The sequence below is a fragment of the Miniopterus schreibersii genome (assembly GCF_964146895.1).
Source record: "Miniopterus schreibersii genome assembly, chromosome: 20".
Taxonomy (NCBI): domain Eukaryota; kingdom Metazoa; phylum Chordata; class Mammalia; order Chiroptera; family Miniopteridae; genus Miniopterus; species Miniopterus schreibersii.
The window spans coordinates 15,068,792-15,092,283 of NC_138122.1; the positions used below are offsets into that span (position 1 = coordinate 15,068,792).

Genomic DNA, 23,492 nt, shown 5'->3' on the forward strand with positions numbered 1-23,492 from the left:
ATCTCAGGGTCTCAAGGTCTCAGGGTCTCAGGGTCTCAGGGTCTTCAGAGCCAGGAGCTCTCTCCCTCTCTCTCCACCTGTGCCCTTTGCAAACCCTGTCACCCATCAGAAATGCCTGGAGCCCAGCCTGGCGTGGCTCAGCGGTTGAGTGTCGACCTAGGATCCTGGCGATCAGGGGTCAATTCCCAGTCAGGGCACATGCCCGGGTTGCAGGCCCGATCCCCAGTTGGGGGTGTACAGGAGGCAGCCCATCCATGACTCTCTCTCATCATTGATGTTTCTATCTCTCTCTCCCTCTCCTTTCCTCTCTCTGAAATCAATAAAGATATATTTTTTAAAAAATAAAAAGAAATAAAAAAGAAATGCCTGGAAGCCTCCTTGACCCCTGGGCTAGGTTGGGGACCCCATTTAACCTCTCAGTGACTTCTCCTTGGCCTTTGGAGCATCTTTGACAACTATACTATTTCACAGCCATAACAATAGTGGTCTGTGTAAATCTGTGTTTCGGTCCTCCCTCGTGTACCTGCACATAGATAGTTCTTAATATATTGTCGGAGAGTCAAAATAAAACCTGATAGAGACAGTATCTTCCAACCACAGGGATGCCGCCCAAGGAGGCGTATATGAAGAGGTGCTGCCCAGGATGCGTGTGGTGGGAGGTGGACACGCACAGGTGCCCGGACCAGGCCGGCTTCTCTGTCACCCCCAATCTCAGACCCCAGCAGTGGCAGCCGGGCTCCTGGTTCCTGCAGGAGACGGTGGCGAGGGGATGGTCCGACTCGCCTCCTGTCTCGCAAGGGGAAGTGTGCCCCGTTTCACTTCTGCTTTGAGGTGAGACACATCCTGTGTGTCAGACCACGTCGGGAGTGCTCCTGTCCCCCTGTGCCAACCACCAACGGCGGCCAGAGTGGTGATCGGGGGATGGAGGGTCTGTGAACTTGGCCCCCATCTCTGTGCAGAGCCCAGGCCCCAAGTCCTGCCCTCCCACCTCCCCAGGTGCCCCACTGTGGAAACAGCTCACAGTGGGCTTCTCGCCCCCACTCCCTGCTCCCCTCCCAGGGAAGGGCCCTGGGTTGGAGAATCCCTGAGCGCAATCATTCCTCTGCCATGTGTGTGCTCACTTAGCCAGGGTAAGTCCCTCCTCTCTGAGACTCAGTTTCTCCTCTGAGAAGCAGAGCTATCATCATCTACCTGTCTCCCTCAAGGCTGTCCTCAGGCTCTCTCGCAGGACAATGGGTGCACACATGCTTGGGGTTCAATCTAAAAGTAACATAAATATAAAGGTACCTTTCTTCTGCTTTCTTTCCTCCCTTCCTGAGTTTCAGACTAGCTGGTGATGTACCAGGCTCTTGGTGGACCTCCAGGCACGTTCAAAACCATGTTGGGATGGCCTTCCTTAGGGGAGTGTTTACGGTGCAGCCTTCAAGTTATAGGGTATTTTGTGCCACCCAGACGCCTTTGCGAAGCTGACAGATCCTCACCATGACCCCGTGAAGGAGGCAGAAGAAACACCAACCAATTGTGCCCCCCAAACTTGAGGTCCTATGAGGTGAACAGATTTGCGCAGGATCACACAGGTAGTTGGCGCTAAAGCCAGACAAGAACAGCAGGGACCGGCCTCAGATTGTGCGGCGGGGGGTTCAGCTCTCAAAACATTTCAAAGCCCTTCCCCGAGACCCACTGATCCCCCAGGCTCAGCTCAGTTCCAGGAGTGCGGCAGGGTCACCGGGGAAGAAACGGCAGGTGAACCTGGGAGCAGGGTTTCTGGCTCCCTGAAGAGCAGGGCGATGAGGAAGGAGGGTTTCCCAGCCAGCCCCCCCTCGGAGCCTGGGTGTGTTTAAGCCTGTGCTCTACCCAGATCTGGGGCCAGGGAAAGCAAAGCCTGACAGGTGACAGGTAAGCAATGTGTGCCCTCTTCCCCCGGCCCCCCACCAGTGAGTGAACCGAGGGTCCAGGCTGGCTCAGGGCTCCCAAACAATGGCCTGTTTGTCACTCTGCACCCTGGAACTTGACAACACTCACCTCTCTCTGGAAATTGGTTGTTGAAAATGCAGGCTGGGTGGGGCGGGTTTGGAGAACTCGGTCTCCAGTTTTCTCCCCTGAGTTTTCAGGCTGTCACTTTCTCTTGTGTGGTTTAGTGCCAAAGCCCTTTAGCCCTCCAGAATGCCCCTCCCCACCTGCTGCTCCTTAAAGGCCAGAAGAACTCTTACACAGCCTTCAAATCCCAGCCCAAATGCCCCTTTCGTCGTCTTCCCCAGCTCCCTGACGCAGCATTGGCTCCCTCTGTTCTATAGTGCTTCATACACAGCCCACCCGGGGCCTCTCCTAGAGTGCCAAGTTGCTGCTCTGCGTGTCTGTATCCCTTCACCAAATAGCAGCACCCGCATTGGTCCAGCTTTCTAGAAATGTTGGCTTAATGAGTTCAACCAAGTCTAAATGAGCGCCCAGACCTCCTGAATCAGAATCCTGGGGGGAGGTTCTGGAAGCTATGATTTAAGCAAGCTCTTACCCACAGGAGCACTGGAGAACCATGTGTGGGAGACCAAGACAGCTACTTCTCCAGTTTTGTGGCCCTTCTGGATTTCAAGGAGTTCCTTTGGTAAAGGGACATGTTACTCTATCTCATTTCTTTTCCCCTCATGTTCTTTTGTGTCCCACACTGTGTTGTTCCTCACCATAGACTCAGTTCTAAGTCTGGGAGGCCGACTGGTGCTGCCCCAGGTGTACCCGGCCTGTGTGCAACTCTTAACACAACCACAAGCCTGAGAAATGTTTCCAGAGCTGCCCAGCCTCAGCAAGAAAGCAGCCAGGGTAATGTGGTCAGGAGGCCCTTCTTCCTGCTCTTGGCAACAGGGCGCCTCTGCCAACAGAAAAATCTTCCAAGTAGAGGTGCTTAGGACCCAGAAAAGCAGAACCACCACAGCAGCTAGAGGAGAGTAGCCCTCCAGCCTAAGTCCAGACAATGGGCCCCGCCTCTTGCCCATTCTGACTCCTACACATCCCACAAGGCCCAAAGCTACTTCCTCTTTAAAGACTACCATGTCCACTCTGGCCCTCTCATCATCGTAACAACTAATATTTAGGGAGGGGGGTCACAACCTTCCAGGCACTGCCTTAGCTCTTTACTCACCTTCTCTCATGGGATTTTCATGGTCCCATAAGGTGTTATTATTGTCTTATCTTACAGATGAGAAAACCAAGGCTCTGAGAGGTGCAGGACCTTACTCAGGGTCGTGTGCTGGCAAGTGGCTCTGCTGGAATCTGAATCCAGCCACCCACCTTCTGAACCTGCCCTCTTAACCGCCATGCAATTAACTGCAACCAAATCCCTAGAAAGGTCCTGGGCTGGGAATCCGGGGACCTGGGTACTCTGTTTCTTTGTCTGAGAGAAAATTTAAAAATTAGACCAGATCTCCAAGAACCCCTCTGCTCTAAAGCTCTTGTTTTATTGGACCACTTTTCCCCACCCACATTGGGGTGACCCAAGGCAAGTCACGTACATGTCTTGGCCTTAATGGCCTCATTTCTCAACATGAGTGAGGGCCTCCCATGATTTGATTTAGGGAGCGAGATTGGGTGACCCCGTTAGGTCTTTCTTGACCTTGTGGGTTCATGTGTCCCTCCTGCATGCTGGGCCCTGCTTCCTCAATCTCACCGACTCATTCATTCGACTCCCATCGACAGAAGAGTGTGCTAGAAGGTCTCAGCCGTGGAAACGTGTCGGCAAGTAGTTTCAGGGTCACAGGCACAGAAGAGCAATGTGTGTGCAGTTACATGTTGTATGTATGAGGGCTGGGGAGAAAGAAGAGGCCACATCTCTGTTTAACAGGTGAGGAAGCAGGCTCAGGAGAGAACTATCCCTAGTTCTCACAGCTAAGAAATGGCAGGGCTGGAATTTAAACCCAGGTCCTCTTGGGCCCAAGCCTAGTGCTTTTCTCTCTCCACCAAGGAAAGATTCTTCACATCTGTCTGTCTGCGGGTGGGCTTGCAATAAGCACACACACATGCTCCATGTGTAAGCAAACCACACGCTCCCCAAGGGATGGAGGTGGGCAGGTATGAGGGACGGGCAGGAGGGATAGGTGGGAGGACTGGATGATGCTGGAGGAGAAGGGTTGATTTAGACTCTCGGACTCTGGCTTGGACAAGTGGGGGGAAGGAGGTACTGGCTGGAGAGAGGAGAAAGGCAGGGGGAGCAGCCAGCGGGGACTCGAGGGCATGTGCCTCTCAGGCTCAGCTCTGAAGGATGGTGACCCAGAGTTCTAACTTGTCAGCTGCCTCTTCTTCCAGCAAGTCATCCTCTGGGCTTTCTTCTCCTGGGTCATTTTTGCAAAACGGAAGAGGGCAGGGGCGACTGCTGGCCTCACACGCAGGATACGGAGGATCTCAGCTGACTGCGAAGGAGCGCCCAGCCTGCCATGTGAAAGCAGCCTCCGTGTGTTTACCGCCTGCTTGCTAGCAGGCCCTTTCATATACATCTGTGTTTTGACCCTCCAACCGACCTGGGAAATAGCCTCCCAATTTATAATGGAAGGATATTGATGCTTAGAAAGGAGCAAAGATCTGTGTGAGGGAAGGGAAGGTGAAAAAGGAATATAAAATGGATTTTTACCAAGGACTTGCTCCACGCCAGGAATCAGCCAGTACACTTTCACAAACATTAGCAGAGCTGTTCTCTCAAAGTCTACACGTATCAAGAGCTGCGTATTACATAGGAGGAAACTACCTCCACTAAGTGGGGGAACCCAGCTAGTGGGGGGGAGATTCAGATGTAACACCCAGTGCCCGGCCCTCGAGCCCAGAGTTCATTCCTTCAATCCGTGCATTCAGCCAAGACCCATTTTTCCCATCGTCTCCTCTCATGCTGCACATTCAGGAACAAATTGATAAACACAATAGACAAGCTTCTGCCATGCATGCTAGTGTCAACGTGCCGAGTGTTGTGGGAGAAGGGGCTGTGGGGAGATGTCACAGGGCATCCCGCTGCCCTTCTCTGGAGAAATCACATGACTTAAGAGCTGATGGACGACAACCAGGAGTTAATGGGTGTGGAGAGGAGTGTTCCAGGCAGAAGGAACAGTGTGTTCAAGGCACTGAACAGCTAGAGTTTGCAATGTTTCAGGTGGCTAGAGGAACAGCCCAGGACCAGACTGCAGGACTATGTCTAAGATTTTTGAAGTTCAAGCAGCCAAAGAGGTTGAAATATGTGGTGGACACCATCAGAATGGTTTTTCAAAAAGAAGCTGACTGCCAAGTGGAGAATGGCCTGGAGTGAAAGCTGAGCCGAGGTAGGAGGCCCTCCCTGCCATGCAAGAGGAAGCTCAGTCAGAAAGAGGTCTCAGCTGAGCGGGAGCAGAGGGCCTGGGAAGAAGTGGGTGGATTCACAAGCTATTGAGGTCAGTCATCAGGGCATGCAGCTAGCTCCGTGTGGAGAGGTGGAGGGGGAGATTCAGTAACTGTCAGGTTCCCCTCTGGCAGCAGCCCCACCCCACCCCCAGCAGGTTAAGGCAGGGTGCTAAGGCTGAGGCACCATGCTAAGTCTTATCCTGTTAGGCGGTGGGTCCTAAACCTTGGTTAGAGTTAAGAGTGCCTTTCCTTTGATTTTTTTCAGAATGTCACGAGGTCCCCGTGCCCCAGCTGGGCTCATCCACTTAGCAAGATGCACCTCTAACAGAAGCCTGCAGTTTCCTAGTACTGTCTGTCTGCTCTCCAGGCCAGACCGGAACTTTCTTTGCTCTGGCCCACGGGCCTGTTAAAGACATCTTTCAGCAGACACACAGCCAGACCCTCCAAGGCTGAATTCTAAAGTCCCCTCACCATCTGTGGCTGCTCATTGGCCACTGCAGCCCTGGAGACAGGGCATGACTGTCCACCGAGGATGGGACTGCTGCTGCCAGAAACCAGGCTGGGGACAGGGATGCCGCACGTGGCACTTTATTCGAGCTTCTGATATGTACAGGTATATACAGTTGGTGTGAGCCTATGGTACATTATTTCACAAAATTATCTTACATCCTGCGCACACTTCTAGTGGGAAGCGGCAGATTCCGCTGCGAATAGCCCACGGATGGTGGAGGAAAAGGGAACTCGAAGGAACCGCCCCCCGTCTGAGGACACTCACGGGGGCTGCCTGTCCCCTTCCCCAGTACTAAAGCCCTCCCACGGCCATCTGGGCCTCCCACCTGCTCTGGGCGCTAGCTGCTTCCAACCCTCCCTCAAGTGGAAGAACACTAGTGGGGAAGCAGCAGCAGCGGCCCCCACGCACTGACAGTGGCCATCAGATGCCCAGAGCCAGACTGATCCTATTGAATATCAATAGCAAGATGGGAATCCTCCCCGTCCTCTGACCCCATGCAGCCTGGTCTCAAGGGGCACTGGCATGCATCTTCTCCAGGCAACTGGTCCAGAACGCGACCAGCCGGTTGTCACGGTTGATGCAGAAGTCCGTGAAGTCCTTCAGCAGCCGATCCGCAAACTTCTCGTCCCCCGTGGCGCTGGAGCGCCACGTCTTGGTCAGCATGGTGTTGTACGCCCAGTTGTAGCCGATCCGCTCCTCGCAGAACATGTTCTGGTTGGTGGAGCTGGTGGAGTTCCGCCGCCGCCGCTGCTGCCCCGAGAACTTGCGCTTGGAGTAGGGCAGCTGCAGGAACACTGTTCCTGAAGGGGGGGAGTGTTGCAGTCACCGGGAGGGCACCCAGTGTCAGCTGGGGTGCTTCTGCAGCCACAGGCTTGGTATGAGGGAAGAACCCGGTGCATGGGGCCAGGCCCCTCCTGCCACAGGGGCCCACCCACCCACCCACGTTCTGCCCCAAGCGCCTCACCTGTAACGTGGATGTACTGAGGCTTGTTCTCAGCCGGGAAGTTAAAAGCAGATGCAGAATATTTATCTTGTACAAACCCAAACCTGAGCAAAAGACAGGAAGACAGACACACGGTTAGGGCCTTGAAAAGGACAAGGGGAGAGAGTGTGCTAACAGGTCTCTCACAGCCTGGGCTAAAGGGATGTGGAAAGATCTCTTTCAAGAGGGAACATTCAGGCTGCTTACTTTTGTCCTCGCTATGTCTCAGCTTCCACCTCTTCAGTAGCTCTCCAGATCTCCCTCCTTTCATCTCCGGGGTGGTGAGAGGCCCTCTCACTTCCGTACCATTTCTCACCCAGCCATCGCCTCTGCCCAGCTACCCCTCCTTCTCCTTCGCACCCCCAGCCGTCCCATCAGATCTTCCCACTGTGCCTACCCACATATTTGAGACTGTCAGGTTCTCTAGAACATGGTCCTAATCTTTACCTACTTAGCCACACCTCTTTCCTTTTCCTCGTCTTCCACACTAAGCACACAGTAGGTTCTCAATAAAGGCTTTGGAGTGAAATGAGGTATCTTAATGGAAATTCTTTTCTTAAAGGAGAGGACTGCCAATCTGGGGCTCTCTGCTTCGCTGCGCTCTGGAATGGGCAGGAGGGGCCATTTTTCATCTACGGCTGTTCTGTTCTGCTTCTTGCCTATGGCTGGTTCTATTCCTGGGTTTTCTATTTCCACAAACCCATTTATTACAGCTCTACCTGCTAAGTGCTGCAAAGGGCACGTTAATAGATGTGGCCCCTGCCCCGAGTCTGAGGGGTTTATGTAATGAAGGCAGGGATATAGGCAGAACTAAAGGAGGCAAAATGCCTCTCTCCTTCCCTGGACGGTTCCTCAGGGAGGTGTTGCAGCCTCTATATAAGCTGCCGGCTTTACTCAGGCACTTGATGATTATTTACTGAAGGACACACCAGGTCAGATATGCAGATTAACTGGGTGGGCTAACATGTCCTGCAAGCTCCATCACCCACAGGCCGATCCTATCATGTGTAGGAACGGCCCTGGGTTGTGCCTTTCTTCCTCTCTACTTTCAATCCAGGTCCTTTATTTACTCAGCGTGCATCGGCCTGGCCAGATTCTTACCTCATCTCTTCCTTATGTCACCAGGAAGGACCTTTCATTTTAAAAAGGCAATTTAGCCCAGCCAGTGTGGCTCAGCGGTTGAGCATAGACCTAGGATCCAGGAGATCAAGGTTCGATTCCCAGTCAGGGCACATGCCTGGGTTGCGGGCTCGGTCCCCAGTGGGGGGGGCCGTGCAGGAAGCAGCCGATCAATGACTCTCATCATTGATGTTTCTATCTCTCTCTCCCTCTCCCTTCCTCTCTGAAATCAATAAAGACATGAAATAAAAATTTTTAAAAAATAAAAAAGGTAATTTAACCACATGGTCCTTGGTCTCCTCACTGTCCACTCAGGATCGAAGTGAGGGAAGGGGCTCCAGACCCTGGGAACCGCCCAGGCAAAAGTGAAGGAGCTGGGGAGCTGGACACTTTTTTAACTCTTTCTGGGACAGACTTACAGGTGGAATGTTTCATTTCAGAGCCACATTCCCACCTAGAGCTCCACTCTATGCAAAAAGCTACATGTTGAACAACTCTTCTGGGCAAGGCACTCTGCTAGGCCTTGTGGAAGGAAACATAAATGAGAACAACACTGCCCCTGCCCTCCAGGGGCCCCTAAGCTAGTGTGCAGGACAGACAGAGTGTATTGGGGAAAACGGGTGGAGGGATTCAGAGTGGAGGGACCTGGGATCCCCGGTGAAGAAAGACTGGCAGGTGCAGAAGGGGGTGGGGGCCTGGGTGGAATGGTGGGGGAAAGGACCTAGATGGGGAAGGAGCAGGTTTAGGTGAACAGACACACAGAAGAGTTCACAGCAGTGATACATGGGGACTGGGCGGGAGGCTTATAGGGAAATTGAGGGCTGGAAAAGCAGGCTAAAGAGGAAAGGGCAATAGTTTAAAGGAGACAGTACTGGGATCTGGACTCAGGTGGGCCTGGAGGAGGATGCTGTGAGGAACAGAGCAGATGTGACAAATAAAGGCAACGTCCCGAGTGATATCCAGCCTGCAAGGTGCGGTGTCTGCCCGAGGACACATAGGTGAGCAGTGTCGGACCTGATAATCAACTTGTCAGTTGGCTGGGGTCTTCCTAGGTGCAGGGAAGATCAGAGAACCCTCCCAACCGCTCTGTGAGGGGTGAGACGATGAAGGTGGAGCAGTCCCAGGACTCGTTCAAGGCTCCCCAGCCAGATGCTGGTGGAGGCAGAGGTGAACCTGGCCTGTCTGCTTCCCACGTCAATGCCCTTTCCACCGGCCACTGCACCCCCGACCTCCTTCCCCACATTGGCACCCCTACCCCTGGAAGGAGGAAACTAGCTGCCCTGGCATCCATTCCATGGCTTTTACTGAGCATCAGAGCAAGGTCTACGAAGAGAGGGTCAGGATAAGGTTAAGGCGGGGGCCAACTCGGGTGGGGGGGATGAACAGTCTGGACTTCATCCCGTGGCTATGGGGGGGCACGTGCACAGTGGTAACAGCTGAAGGTGCTTGAATGGGAGATAATATGACACTGAAGGCGGCTGCAGCAAGAGGACCTGAGGCCAGAGCAGGGGGCTTCGCTTACACCATGATTAACAGGGAGCAGCAATTGGACACTGAGTTAGCGATATTCTGGAGAAAACTGTACTGGCCTGAGGGACGGACAGCTAAGCCTGGGAAACCCTTTCCCTGGAACATGTATTAAGTGCCAGTAAATACCTACTGACTTAGCTATTACTTTTTAACCACTGATGTCTTTTCAACACGTCAAGGGACTCTTGACAAATTTCAGTTTTTCATCTCATGTAACATTGCCTGGCCAGCTTGTCTCAGGGTCCTGCTGGAGGCTGAGGAGGGAGCTCTCTGCTCCCCCCTCAACTGTAAGACAACAGAAATCAGGTCTGAAAAACAACAGCCACAGGAACCAGAGAGGTAGTGCTTATCTTCAAAACCAAGGCCAGGGTCCCATCGGCGATAAGTGGCGATTTTGTCTTTGGTGGATCTGTTTCCCTAGAACTGAAACAAACTGGGCTTTGCTTTGGTAACTGCTATTCGAGACAAACATGAGTGCCTTCCCACTATTTTCTCTTGCTAAGGGACACACCTGTGTGCAATGGCCTCCTGGAAAAGGTGCATTCGATCCCAGTATGTTTCCGGTTCAAAGTCTGAAAGGAAAAAAAGAGTAAATGCTCGGTTGTGATCCCAAGGTATGCAGTCCTCCCAGGTCCGGCCTCCTGTACCCTTCTCTTGGCAATCCCCCCCTTTGGTCATAGGCTTTGCTTTCCCACACTGCCTGCTTCCGGAAAGACCAGCCTCTACCCCAAGGAGGGACGTGCTAAAGAGAGTGACAGCCACACATTCTCATCACCCCTCCCCCTAAGCTCTATCAGGCTCTAGAAAGGGGATGGAAACGAGGCCTCAGAAACCACTGTGAGCTACCAGGACCCAAGGTAAGACTCGTGCTAATCACCTCCTACGCCAGCAGTGCAAAGGAGCACGATATTAAAGTGCAAACAAAAGAGCAGCTTTAAATGCATGTTATCTGCTTCTAAGAACAAAAATTAAAAAAATTTTTTTTAATTACCCATTTTCCATTTCCCTATAAGGAAAGGCAGTAGGATAAGCTCCACTTTAGGGGTGGGGAAATTGAAGCAAATAAATATAAAAATGATTTTGGAAAAGCAATCGGCTGGGGAGGGGAGGGAACACACCCTCCCCCATCGCCCGCTTCATTGCTCCAGCCTCGCTCTCTGCTGCTCCCGAGGGGCTGCTGGGAGGACCCAGGGGAGGGGGGGCTGGGCAGCCTGCCACACAGACACAGGCCATGGGCCAGGGCTGCTCTCAGGGCTCAGGTGCCAAGGGCTGGAGCAGCAACTGCACGAGACACCCCAAAGGCCACAGGTGCCTGCGGCGGCCTTGCCAGTCTCCTCCTTCTGCACTTGAAATCTTCTATCTAGGGCAGACTTGAGGATTCTGGGCAACGGAAGAGCAAGGGAGAATAAGACTCTGGTTTTGATAGGCAAACATACGCACACGGCAGATCCTTGTCAGATTTTTAAGGTTCTGAATTCCCTGTTATCGGAAGGGGCAGTAACTGGCAGAAAATCGAGTTTTAGATACAAGTCCTTATTCCCTGAAGCTGGACTCCTTTCGTTCAACTGTCACCATGGCAACCAACAGAGGATGCTGGTCTCTTGATGACTGGGTTATACCTGGCAGGGAAAACCATCAGCTCACACAAAAATGTCCTACAATGCCAGCCCCTCGAGCAATCCTGTGCTATTTACCGTGATGGTGGAAAATCCCGGGAGAGTCTCTGATGATGTGGGGGACGATCTCTCTGTCCCCTCAACATATTAAAAACAGCACTATGAGGTGGTGCCTGGCTTAAAATCATGAGATACAAACACAATCATCTGGCCTTTCAGAACTGCAAAAATGGTCCTGTCTCAGCCACACTGAGGTCACAGGAGAATGTGTGTGTGTGTGTGTGTGTGTGTGTGTGAGAGAGAGAGAGAGAGAGAGAGAGAGAGAGAGAGAGAGAGAGAGAGAGAGAAGAGTGCTTTATAAACTCTAAAGATCACTCTGGGGCTCACCTGGAACCCCAATTGTCCCTTAAAATATTGTGTCTATACCAAAACATCTTCCAAGACGTAAACAAAGACTATACAGATAGGTCTTTGGAACAAAAGTTTTTTCTACCCTCGGGTACCCTGCCTCAGGAAAAGCACAGAGACACTTAGCTTGGCCTCCCGGACCAGGCAAGACCTCTTGCCCTCTGGGCCGGTCCTCTGCCACCAACCATGACACAGACTTACAAGGGCACAGGAAGAAGGCATCTCCCTTACATCCAAAGTTTTTTCTTTCACATTGTTAATTTTAATATCTGAGAAACGAAAGCGGCTCCTAACGTATTAGCAGCAACTCTAGCTTTCCGGTTTTAAAAAGCTCAACTGTGAGCTCATCGAAAGCTCTGGAGGAACTACTTATATGCTCACTGCAATGAGCACTCGGTTATAAAAAGTTCCGTGCTGTGTGAAGTAAGATGCATCCTCCCATCTGTCCTGCACCTGCCCTCAGAGTTTGGATGGATTAGGGTGGGGCAGCAGCCGGGTTGGCCCCTGTGCTCTCCCGTTCAGACTGACAACCCTGTTCCAAGGGAGGGGCCCTGTCTGGGTCCTGCTGTCCTACAAGCCTCCTCCTGCTCCGTCTTCCTTGAGATGCAGGACTCACGCCATGTGCAGTGTTCCAGGTGCTGACACACCACAGCTCTGCACAATAGGTCACTGTTTCCTGTTTTGCCTTCAATGCCTTCCTTTTTTAGCATTTTTGCATGGAACAGCAGAATCGAGCCTCCTATGAGGTTCAAATTCCTGCAGCCCAAACCAGTTAGGTTGGAGCATAGGAAGGACAGTGTAGGGAGACCACCAGGGCTGTTCATGATTTACAGGATATCACACCCTCTCCCACCTGCCATTCTGCTCCAGGCCTTTTGAGGGTCTTCCTGAGTCGCAAACCAGCTCCAGCCACCCTCATTTTATGTACAAGGAATCTGAGGCACAGAGACATTAAGAGACTTGTCTAGGGTCACCCAGCCACTAAGTGAAGAATGACTTAAACCCAGGTCCTTTCCGCCCCTTGTCCAAAGGCTGCCTCTACGCAATAGGCTACGTGGATTAGGTACCTACAGGTGTCCTTGGGGGAAAGAGGAGGTCTGGTCTTACTCATGGAGACAGAAGCCCAGAGGGGAGTATCTCTTACTATCGAACAGATGCTCGCTGCCTTCCTTGAGCAGACAGCTGACGTTAAGTGGGATGAAGAGCTGGGCTCGAAGCGGATCGCCATACAGGTAACTGGGCAGCGCAAAGGGACCCTCCAAAACCGGGACCAACAAAAAGCCACAGGAGGTGGCTTTTCGATGCCAACCTTGTACCTGGTGGAAAGCACAGAAAGAAACAGTATCACCCTCAACTCCGTTCAGACAAGAGAAAATACTGCCCAAGGAGCGAAGCTGCCAGGATGGCGTCACACAGGTTGATTGGCATGTTCATTTATTAGTGTTCACTGGCTCCGAACCAGTCCCAGGACAGAAAACACACAGTCTAAACCTCCTGGTGAATACTCGAAAATCTGTGAGTTAAGCACATAGTTCCTCTTCACAGCCCGAGCTTCTGCAATTTCACTATTTCTTTTGGGAGGAAGAGACTGGAGAGCTAAAAACTGTTCTCGTTCTATAGGATGTTGGAGGAAGGTCACGGGATATAGGTTAAGCCCTAATTTTGTCCTTTATCAAAAATTTACTAGGCCCAAAGTATCGAATAGGAAAACAATCCACTCAAGCGGGCTGAGTGGGACATGACGCAGGGTGCAAGATGACTGTGGTGGCCTCTGGCCAAGAGCGATAAGCCCTGACCTGGCGGAATGAGAGCCGCTCTCCGGCAAACTCCCAAAAGCCATCTGTCTGAAGACTGACCGAGAACGAGAGTTACTGGGGCGTAAAGAAAAACCTTCCCATTAAAAACAGTTTCTTAGCTAACAGTGGCAATGTTCTTGGTCTTAAGAACTTTTCAAACCATAAAACTAATGTATATATATTTTTAAAAGCTGATGCATGTGGCTCTGGCATACAGATGTGATTTGTGTCAAACACTATTTCAAAAAACTATAGTTTGGGCCATACCTTGATTTAAACAAATACAATTCTGTTAAAAACTGAAGGGGATCACTCTTAGTTTTCCCAGGAACCCTCATAACTACAGTTTAACAACAACACAAAAACCAAACTCTCTGTTTGACCAAAATAATTTCTAAGGCTTAGTCGATGACCTTTTTATTTTATGTGATATTTATCCTAATGAAATTTGATTCATAACAATTTTGGACATTGCTTTAAAATAATAATGAGCATGCACTAGAGACTTCTGGGCATCTCTGTAAATCTGCACCTTAAGAATGCTCCCCCTGCCCGGCAGGGCGTGGCTCAGTGGTTGAGCGTCAACCTGGGATCCAGGCGATCGGGGTTCGATTCCCGGTCAGGGCACATGCCCAGGTTGCGGGCTCGATCAATGACTCTCTCATCATTGATGTTTCTATCTCTCTCTCCCTCTCCTTTCCTCTCTCTGAAATCAATGGAGATATATTTAAAAAAAAAAAAAAAGAATGCTCCCCTTATGAGAATCTCTCCAGGGGAGGGGTGCTCAAACATGCTAATGCTCCCCCTCCCTGGGGACATGAGGCAATATCTGGAGATACTGGAGGGTGTGCTGCTGGCATTTAGTGGGTAGAGGCCAGGGATGTTGCTCAGCACCCTACAATGCACAGGACAGCCCCCGCAACAGAGAGTTATACAGTCCTAGATGCCAGTAGTGCCAAGGTTGAGAAATTCTAATCTACAGCTTTTGGGCTGCCTGAATTTTTTACTCTACTTAAAATTTTTAAAATAACCCAGATGAAAGGTAATAGGAACATGAACTAAAAAAAAAAATAAAAATAAAAAAGTGACATGAATCCCTACTAAGCACCCACTGTGCCCCTCTCCAAGGTGAGCCAAGGCCCTGTCCATGAGAGGGGGTTCTCACCATCTCAAAGAGGACCGCAGCAGTCACTGCCATCCAGTGCAGCTTGATCTCGAAGGCCGCATTCAGGGAGAAGTTGCCATGGTAATAACAGCTGCACCACTCTAGCCGGTCTGTTCGGTTGTTCACATCCACGTCTAGGGTCACGGTCCTCTGCTCCGGGACAGTGGCAGCTATGTCAGCCCAGAGGAGGGGCCCCGAGAGAGAGGGAGAGGAAGAGGGAGAACAAACACCCAGATATGAAACTGTAGAAGTACCTAATAGAAAAATGACAGATTCTAGAAGCTTCCTGGAAATCATCTAGTCCAGGGGTCGACAAACTTCTTCTATAAAGGTCCAGACAATAAATACTTTAGGTTTTGCAAGCTGTACCATCTCTGTGTCAACTGCTCAACTCTCATCTCTGCCATTATAGTGCAAAGGCAGCCACAAACATTACGTAAACCATGGGCTCGGCTGTGTTCCAATAAATCTTGATTTACAAAATCAGATGGATTTTTAGGGTGGTGACACTATTCTGTATGACACTATAATGGTGGTTACATGTCATTATACATTTGTCAAAGCCCATAAAATGTACAACACCAAGAGCGAACTCTATGTAAACCACAGACTCTGAGTGATGACAATCTCAATGTAGGTTCATCGATTATAGCAACTGTCCCACTCTGGCGGAAGATGTTGACAGTGGAGGAGGCTGCGAGTGTGTTGGGGCAGGGAGTATATAGAAAGTCTACTTTCTGCTCAATTTTGCTGTGAATCTAAAAGTGCTCTAAAACTAAAATTAATTATAAAACAAACAGATGGTAGGCCAGATTTGACCAGTTAAGCCATAGTTTACCTCCCCAATCTAATCCAGCCCCTTCATTTATAGATGAAGAAACAGCAGCCAAGGAGAGAAAAACGCCTTGGTCAAGATCACAGAGCCAGAACCTCAGCCAGCTGAACCCCTGATCTTCCAATTCCAGTGACCCATGAAGGGACACAAGTAGACCAGCAACCCAGACCACAGTCTGGAGGAAGTCTTGCTTTTTTGGTCTCAACCCCAAAAGGCAACAGTTCTATAATCTTTCCTCAAGAAATGAAACCTCATAAAGAAGCCTAACGCCCTGTTGCATCAACTGTGTGCTGCTCAAAAATTCCAGGTCAGTATCAAACCAGCTCATCCTACCTGGGTCCCCTGCTGAGAAATCCTACACAACCAAGAAAGGGATATTTTAGAGATGGATCAGGTAATCAAGTTCCTGACCAGGCTAAAGGCCTGAAACAGGCTCAGAAGTAAAGACAAGATCACGGCCAGACCTCGGGTATCTACCTGCCCTCCCCCCCAGTCCAACGGTATTTCTTTATCTGAAGGAGTCAGCTTGGCTCTGAGTTCTGCAGGTAGAAGCCCTGAGTGGCTTTTATCACTAACAAGGATGAACCGGCTCCTGAGTCAGCAATTCCAGTGAACTATTGTTGGGAGGCAGGAGAGCCACAGCTGGGGCACTGAATGGCGCCCAGGCCTGGCGTTCGGCTTACCCTTCTCTCAAAACCAGAACGCACAAAATGGAAAACGTTCTTGATTTGCATGAGAACCAAGCTCTGCTCTTTCCTGACCATGTGCCCCTGAGGGTATTGCCTCACCTCCCCTGGTTTAGTTCCTCATCTGCTGAGATGGAGGCTGCCAGGCTGTTCCACAGAGGGGGGGTAAGGATCAATGAGAGTCACAGGCTCCCCCTCCTGCCTTCTCCTCCAGCCACCCTCGCTTGTAACTCCCCTCCTTTCCTCCTGTTCCTGTTAATCCTTCCTCCCAGTTTAAGCCATGAGCTCGCCCATGCTCAACCCTAGGCCTGTCCATGACTCCCAAGGACACCGCTTAGTGTCTATGATGCTTAAGGCTAAAAAATTTGGTGGCTCCGATGAGAAAAATTTCATTTAAACTGGCTTGTGTCTCTGCCTTGTGCTCCCAATTCATGACACCGCAGGAGTCACCATTCACTTAGCCAGGGTCAAAGGAAGAACGCTCTGCTCTCTGGTCTTCGACACTGTGTATTCTTCCACCAGTGAAAAGCCTCTGGTCACCAAAGAAAGGACGCTCAACACACCATCAGTGACCTTGCACATCTCTTCTCTTCTATCTGGCACGTCAAGTTCGGAACAGGCTGGTCTGAGGAGGCCCAAGAAAGGACACTGCTCAGCCAAGTGCTTAAGAGGCTACTGGCTTCCTGCTGAGGAGTGAGACTGGGCAGTGAGGATGCTGTCAGCAGCTTAGGATGTTGACAAAAGTGTAAGCCCAGCTGAGCTGCAGCTTTCAGGGAGTTCTCTGAATCACTACTTGAGTTCCATGCGAACCGACCGATTCACCTTGGGACAGGGGGATGAGGGCGAGTCCAACGGATTCATACAAACCCAGAGGAGGAGGCTGAGTCACAGCAAGGGGATTATCAATGAGCCACGAAGGGGACCAGTGTCACTGGAAGATGAAGAAATCAGGGAGGGGACTGAAACTCCAAGTAACAAGCAGAGCTGTCCAGTGATAGAACAAGAGGTCTCGGGAGTGAGCGCTCTGTTGGCAGGAATTTTCAGAGAGCAGCTGGCTGCTCACTTATCAGGAGTTTGGACGGAGGCGCTCTACAGCCCCTCCTGACTCTGAGATCCAGTGGGTTGTCAAGACCAGATGTAGTGCCGCTTCTTCCAGGGACTCAGATGCCCCTGCAGCTTCACGGCTCAGCGACATAGGATGACAAGGGTGGGGAAGTGGGAGCCACCACGGGCAGAGCCAGACGGAACTCTGTGCCACCGTCAGCTATTTCAAAACAGCTTTCCGCCGCTGACCTCCGACTGAGGATTAGAAATGCTTAAAAGGGCACATGTCAAAATGAATACACAAAAAAGGGGAGCAGGTCATAAATGATACACAGGCCGTCTTCCCTCGACAAGTCACGTTAATTTTTTTTCCCTGAGAAATAAACCCAACATTGAAGATAGCCCCATTTAAAGACAAGAGCAAAGGAGACTAAGAGGCAGGGTAAGGGGCCCAGAGAATGAGTTGGAGATGGTCAAGGAAGGCCTCATTCATATGGTGACCTTGGAGCGGGGACCTGAAGCAAGTTGGAAAGGGAGCCCTGAGGGCCCCTGAGGGGACAGTGCCACAGGCAGAAGGAAAGGGCTGGAAACAGAAGAGGGCTTGGAGTGTTCACAGAAGTGCACAAACCCCATGTGGTGAAGCTGAGCAGCAGATGAGGCAGAGTGAGGGGCCACATCATCGAAACCCCGGGGGCTGCTACAATTCTGGCTTTTATTCCAAGGGAGTTGGGAGCCATGAGAACATCCTGCCCAGAGGAGAAACATGGTCCAACTTACATTGAAAGGGTCTCTCTGGCTCCTGTGGAAAGTAGATTATGGGGAGAAAGGGTGGAAATTGGGAGGACCATCAACGTGACTGCAATAATGCAGGAGATGATGGTGACTTGGACATAGAGGAGACGGTAAAAAGGGGTCAATTTTGGATCTACATCAAAGATAGAGATAAGAGAGACGGAATTTGCTGGTGAACTGGATGTAGGGTAGGAGAGCAACAGAGTGTGAAACTGACTGAATTTTCTGGCCTAAGAGACTACAGAATGAGAAGGGAAGGCTAAGGGAGGAGGTGTGTGGGGGGAGGGGGGACGGCAGGAGCTGTTTAAACATTTCAGTCTGTTAAGTGAAGATGCCAAGTAAGTAGGTGGATGGCTGAGTCTCAAACTGCAGGGCACAATCTGGGATAGAGACAGACGTAGGGGTAACATTGGCCACAGAGAGGAGCAGGGGTGGCTCATCCACAGTGGGGACAGACATGGCTACAGGGAGGGCAGATGGCAGGGGGCAATCTGGAGTTACTTCCAAGTGTGTCGGTTTTCTCGGTGACCCAGGATGCTGAGGGTGGGGAAAGGCAGCACGGGCTAGCGGTCTGACGGCTCTGAGCTGCGTAATGAGGGAAGTGAAGATGGCAGGTGGGTGGGGAGCCTGGAAGATCAACTGGCTGTGGGTCCTGGTGAGGTGAGTGCCGCTGGCGCTGGGACTGGAGGCAGCATGCAGGGAAGACCAGGGGGAGTAACAGAGAAGGGAAAAAAAGCCACATTTTGTTAAGAGAGCTCTGGCTGTGTAGCAAGGGGCTGGGATCTGAGTGGCCTTCATCACTCAGGACAGCCGTTGCCCCTGGACCTGGACCATCACACAGATCACCTCCAGTCCTGACAGGCTTTGACTCTTGTCTTCCCGAGGCCCTAGTGCAGTATGGTGAGGGCTCAGGCTCCAGCGCCAGGCAGTCTTGAGAAAATAATCCAGTTCCAACGCTTAACAGAAGCGGAGCCTTGGGCAAATGACTTCACCTCTCTGAGCCTGCGCCATGAACTCTAAACCATAAATCACAGCATCACGCCCAGGATGGGAAGAGGAATTAATGAGATAATTGTCTGCTTGCTGCAGTGCCTGACACATAAATGTTCTGGAAATCACGGCATGAATGCTGCCATCAGCACAGCACTGCTTGAGGCACGAAGGCCCCTGTGGAAAGCACGAGAAGAGCCCAGGGCTGGGACAGAGCAGAGAAGTGCGCCTGCTTCTAACTGCCCAGCTCCAGCTCTCATCACGCCTTCCACCCCAGCTCTGAAAATGCACCCTCTCTCAGCCCGACGCCTGCTTGGGGAGGCTGCTGATTAGCTTCGGGGCCTCTTGGGTTTTGCTGAGCGATCAATCTTGGCTCCTTACTGGAATCCTTCAATTCCCTCCAAGGCAGCGATTCTCAACTGGGGCAATTCTACACTCCCCTGAGGACACTGGGCAATGTCTGGAGACATTTTGCCACACTGGGTGGTAGTGGGGGGGTGCCACTGGCATCTAGTGGGTAGAGATCTGAGAGGCTAAGCACGCTACAATGCACAGGACAGCCCCCCACCACAAAGATTGGTCTGGACCAAAATATCCTAGTAATTACGCCCCAACCCCCACCTAAAAAGAGCCAAAATCTAACAGAGTTGTTCTGCAAAACATTTTTATACAATGTGTTAGTACACTTGCTGCCATCAAATGTCCCTAATTTTCTGCCTCTAACCTGGGGTGCTATTGAGTGACCTGTACCCAAACTTGTAAGAGCAAAGAGCTCTATATGCTGGTCTGAGGGATGCTCACTATGAGAGGTGACACTTGGGTTTCTGGCATTTATTCGGGTTCTTTGAAAAGCTTTTTTGCTTCCTTCAGCTCTCAGGTAAATAGAGTATCACCATACATGATCCAACATTTATTTAAAGTAACTCATTGTGCCTCTGTCTCAGAAAGTGACCTTGAAGAGAGCAGGATGCTGACTTTTCAACTCTCTCTTCGGTATGTACCTAAAACCACCTAGTTTTCAGCTTATCTCCTTGCTCCTTGAAGAAGATAAAAATGCTTAACTTTTATCTGTAAGGAAAAGGCAGCTTGGGCCCTGGCCAAGTAAAAATAAGCTTGGGCCCTGGCCAGTGTGGCTCTGTTGGTTGGTGTGCCATCCTGTACGTGGAAAGGTTGAGGGCTCAATCCCCAGTCAGGGCACATACCTAGGTTGCAGGTTCAATCCCTGGTTGGGGTGCACGCAGGAGGCAACTGGTTGATGTTTCTCACATCGATGTTCCTCTCCCCACACCCTGCCCCCACTTCCTCTCTTTCTAAAAAATCAAAATTGAATTAGGGGGAAAATGGTACAAAACTTAGTTTTTTGACAAGTTTCCCCCATATGATCCAGCATTATAAATGACTGACTAACGCTGCACTGATGAGTTCTTAGGCTTGTGATATTTGTAATAGGTTTTCCTGACTCTGTCTTTGTTGTTAGACTATTAGCTTTTGCTTTCCACTGGCATCAGGGGACCTGCCATTTATTTGCTGCTTCTGATGGGCTACCAGGCCCTTCTATGACACAAAATGCACCAGCTTGCTGTTTGCTCTTTCAGGTGCCCAGAGGCCTTTGGTATCAAGTCCTGGGTGGTTTAGGCTGGAGGTGAGCAGCCCAGGCTAACAGGGAATATGTGGCTTCTTTGTTCCAAAGACTTCAAGGAGATGGGGAGTTAGAAATGCAACAGGGAGAAGCTGCTCTTCTCACGGTTTTGCTCTCTCCACCCCCCTTCACTTCTCACATACAGTGCTGGGAATGTTGCGGGGAGGGTGTAAGGCGAGGTCAAAGCCACATATGGATCCAAGTGAATCTGAGGATCTGGAAACTGTGATGACCCCTAACATTTCCATCCTACCGGCTAGGTAAGCATTCCAATTAGCTGGGAAATTATAAGCTAACTAACTAGGAGGTGGAATTTCACTGGAGTGTGGTTTATTTAACTTTTGTTTCCTTCCTTCCAGAGGGTTTTCAGGACCTCTCCAATCTGACGTTGAGATAAATCCCATGCTGCCTTGCTTAGAGGCTGCATTTTTGAAGGATGTTCACATCTTAACCTCTCATTTCCTCCCTGAAAGTAGCATTCCCATTTCCTATCTGAGGTCACTACCATTCAGTAAGCAGGTGTTCACTCTTATTTTACAGCCGTAGGAACGGAGGAAAGAAGCGATGAGTCCTAGTTTACATCCCTTGATGGGGTAAGCACATTTGCAGGGGTCAGGGCGGAGGGAGGCTCGTGCTCAGTGTGAGTGTTTGGAATGGATCACCTTTGAGGTCCCTTCATCTTCTGAGGTCCTAGGATGCTATAACCCTAAGGAAGACCTTTGACAGGAATTAAACCAGCAGGGAGCACCAGCTCACATCCCCTGAATCCTGACAGCCTCTTTAGAAAAGTGGCCACATTGTCTACTCCCTCCTTTCGTGCAGGTTTCACACCATGCCCTGATTTGAGAACTGATGAACACTGTCTGTTGGTTGGGACAACAATGGGCTTGACCCACTCAGAAAGTAGAAGCTAGCACAGGAGCCGACAGTGCCGAAAGACAGAACGGCCAGTGTGATAGCCATGGTGGCTCTCATCCTGGTTCCTGTGGCATCGCTCCCTTGGCTGCTGCTCTCCCCTAGCCACCCACCAGTGCATCCCCAGGCCCTAAATGGGTCGGGCACCTACCTAAAAGTGCAGCCGCCTGGCTGCGTCCTCCAAAGCTGCGGCTAAAGGAGCTATGCCTGCTCGCATAGGAGGCTGGCCGGCTGGGCAGCCAGGGCAGGAGGAAGGCTGGGATCTCGGAGTGCAAGAGCTCTTCAGCCACAAAGGCCACCTCAAACCACTTGCGCTGGAAGCTGGCGAAGTCGTCTACCGCTGTCGGGTGCCAGGTGGTGGGCTGCTGCATGGCCACTGGGAGAAGCAGAGGGCGAGAGAAAGCACCTTCAGCGCGAATGCTTATTATTTTCTTACTGATGTGCACTACAACATGGACGAATCTTGAAATCATTGCGCTAAGTAAAAGAAGCCAGACACAAAAGGCCACATATAGTATGATGCCACTTGACAGCAGACTGGTGGTGGCCAGGGGGGACTGGCTGCTAATGGGTACAGGGTCTCCTATCAGGGGGATGCAAATGGTCTGGAACTAGATAGAGTGGTAGTTGCACATTAATGTGAACGTAGCAAATGCCACTAAATTGTTCACTTTAAAATGGTTGTTTTTATGTTATGTGACTTTTACTTCAACTTAAAAAAATATTTCACTTTACAGCACATAATGGCAATCAGGATTTCTTCAACTTGAAGGTAAAATAGGTCACACTCAGAATTTAAGGGAAGAGGTAGCATGGACACATCAGTGGCTACAAGGGAAAAAAACCTGCAGGTCCACTTCTGACACATCCTTGGATAAGAGAACACAGTGAGTGGCACAGGCTGCTTTATCTGATGCAAGATTCCTGAAACCCAGAGGCTGGGAAGCCATTTGTCTGCAGGATGAGAGTCATTTCCAGCCCTGTGTGTCCTAGGGGGACTAGAGATGCTTATCTGAATCCTGGCTGCCTCCAGTGCAATGCGAGCCAGCTCTGACCATGCTGGAAATTGCTCCCCTCTTGGAGATTACTTTTTCTTATTAAAAAACAACAACAAACTGTTAAAATATATCTTGGAAAATCTGTTAGGACTTGATAGTCTTCCTCGGGGAAGGGATGGAGTCTGCAGGCCCAGCAAGTAGAAGGTGCTGTTATAGGTTAGAGCCCATCATGTCATCCTCAGAACCACCTGCACTGGGTAGGGGGCGCTATAATCAAAAACAGCTACCAAAACATGACCCCCCAAAATTTCCTCACACCTGGTCCTTTGGCCTCTTTTAGGTTTATCTTCCATTCACACTGTTCTCACCAAGAACATACTGTAGCTTTAAGAAACCCTTGTCACTCCAGTTATGCTTAAATTAAATACAAATGCTCAAGGAAGTTGACAGATCCATCGACTTGGAATACAAAGTGACACAAGAATCTCAAGAAGCAGCATCATTTGAAAGAGCAAATCACTAGGCAAAACAGCAGCCCCTGTGGGCAACAGCATGTGCTTCAGCTCTGACCTCGGTCGGGCTCTTTGTCCATGACTATCTTGTAGAAATAGAAGCCGTAGATGAAGGTCCGCCAGACTTCGCCAGATGCGTGCGTGATGAGCTGCTCTTCCAGCATTTTCTAGAGGGAGAGACACCGAAACTCTGAAAGCCCTGCAGAGGGCCATCTTAGAGATGCAGCCCTCAGTTATATGCCACAGTCAGGGGAATGACAAGGGCACTGAGGAGACCTTGCCCTCCAACCCCCATCAGCCATAACTGCACTGTGCTAAATGTGCCAAATGTGCCTGGTGCAGGTTGTATTATAAAGTAGAAATGCATATTATAATATGATCAAATATTTCAAACATAGAAAAAAGTATAAAGAAAATCCAGGTATACCACTATCTGACTTCAACAAATTTAATACTTTACTGACTTCAGATCTTTTTACTTAAAAAACAAATCTTTGCAGACTCTCTGATATTCCAATCCTCTTTCTCTCCAGAAACCAGTGGTGAGTGTAATGTTATTCTTATACATGTTTTAAATAATTTATTACATAGACATGTATTGATAAAGA

The 23,492-nt window shown here is 50.5% G+C and overlaps 1 protein-coding gene across 9 annotated transcripts in view; it reads right to left on the bottom strand.

Annotated features, from left to right (window-relative positions):
- Nucleotides 1–5,907: 5,907 nt before the first annotated feature.
- DEPDC5 (DEP domain containing 5, GATOR1 subcomplex subunit) overlaps nucleotides 5,908–23,492 on the bottom strand; it is an 81,898-nt gene continuing 64,313 nt past the window's right edge. For all 9 annotated transcript variants that reach the window (XM_081123435.1, XM_081123429.1, XM_081123437.1 and 6 more), the window contains 7 exons: nucleotides 22,943–23,051; nucleotides 21,526–21,750; nucleotides 14,474–14,643; nucleotides 12,657–12,828; nucleotides 10,000–10,060; nucleotides 6,822–6,904; nucleotides 5,908–6,657 (listed from right to left, as the gene is read on the bottom strand). In XM_081123435.1, coding sequence (XP_080979561.1) covers nucleotides 6,365–6,657; nucleotides 6,822–6,904; nucleotides 10,000–10,060; nucleotides 12,657–12,828; nucleotides 14,474–14,643; nucleotides 21,526–21,750; nucleotides 22,943–23,051 — 1,113 coding nt within the window. In that variant the 3' untranslated portion in view covers nucleotides 5,908–6,364. The remainder of the gene's footprint in view (nucleotides 6,658–6,821; nucleotides 6,905–9,999; nucleotides 10,061–12,656; nucleotides 12,829–14,473; nucleotides 14,644–21,525; nucleotides 21,751–22,942; nucleotides 23,052–23,492) is intronic.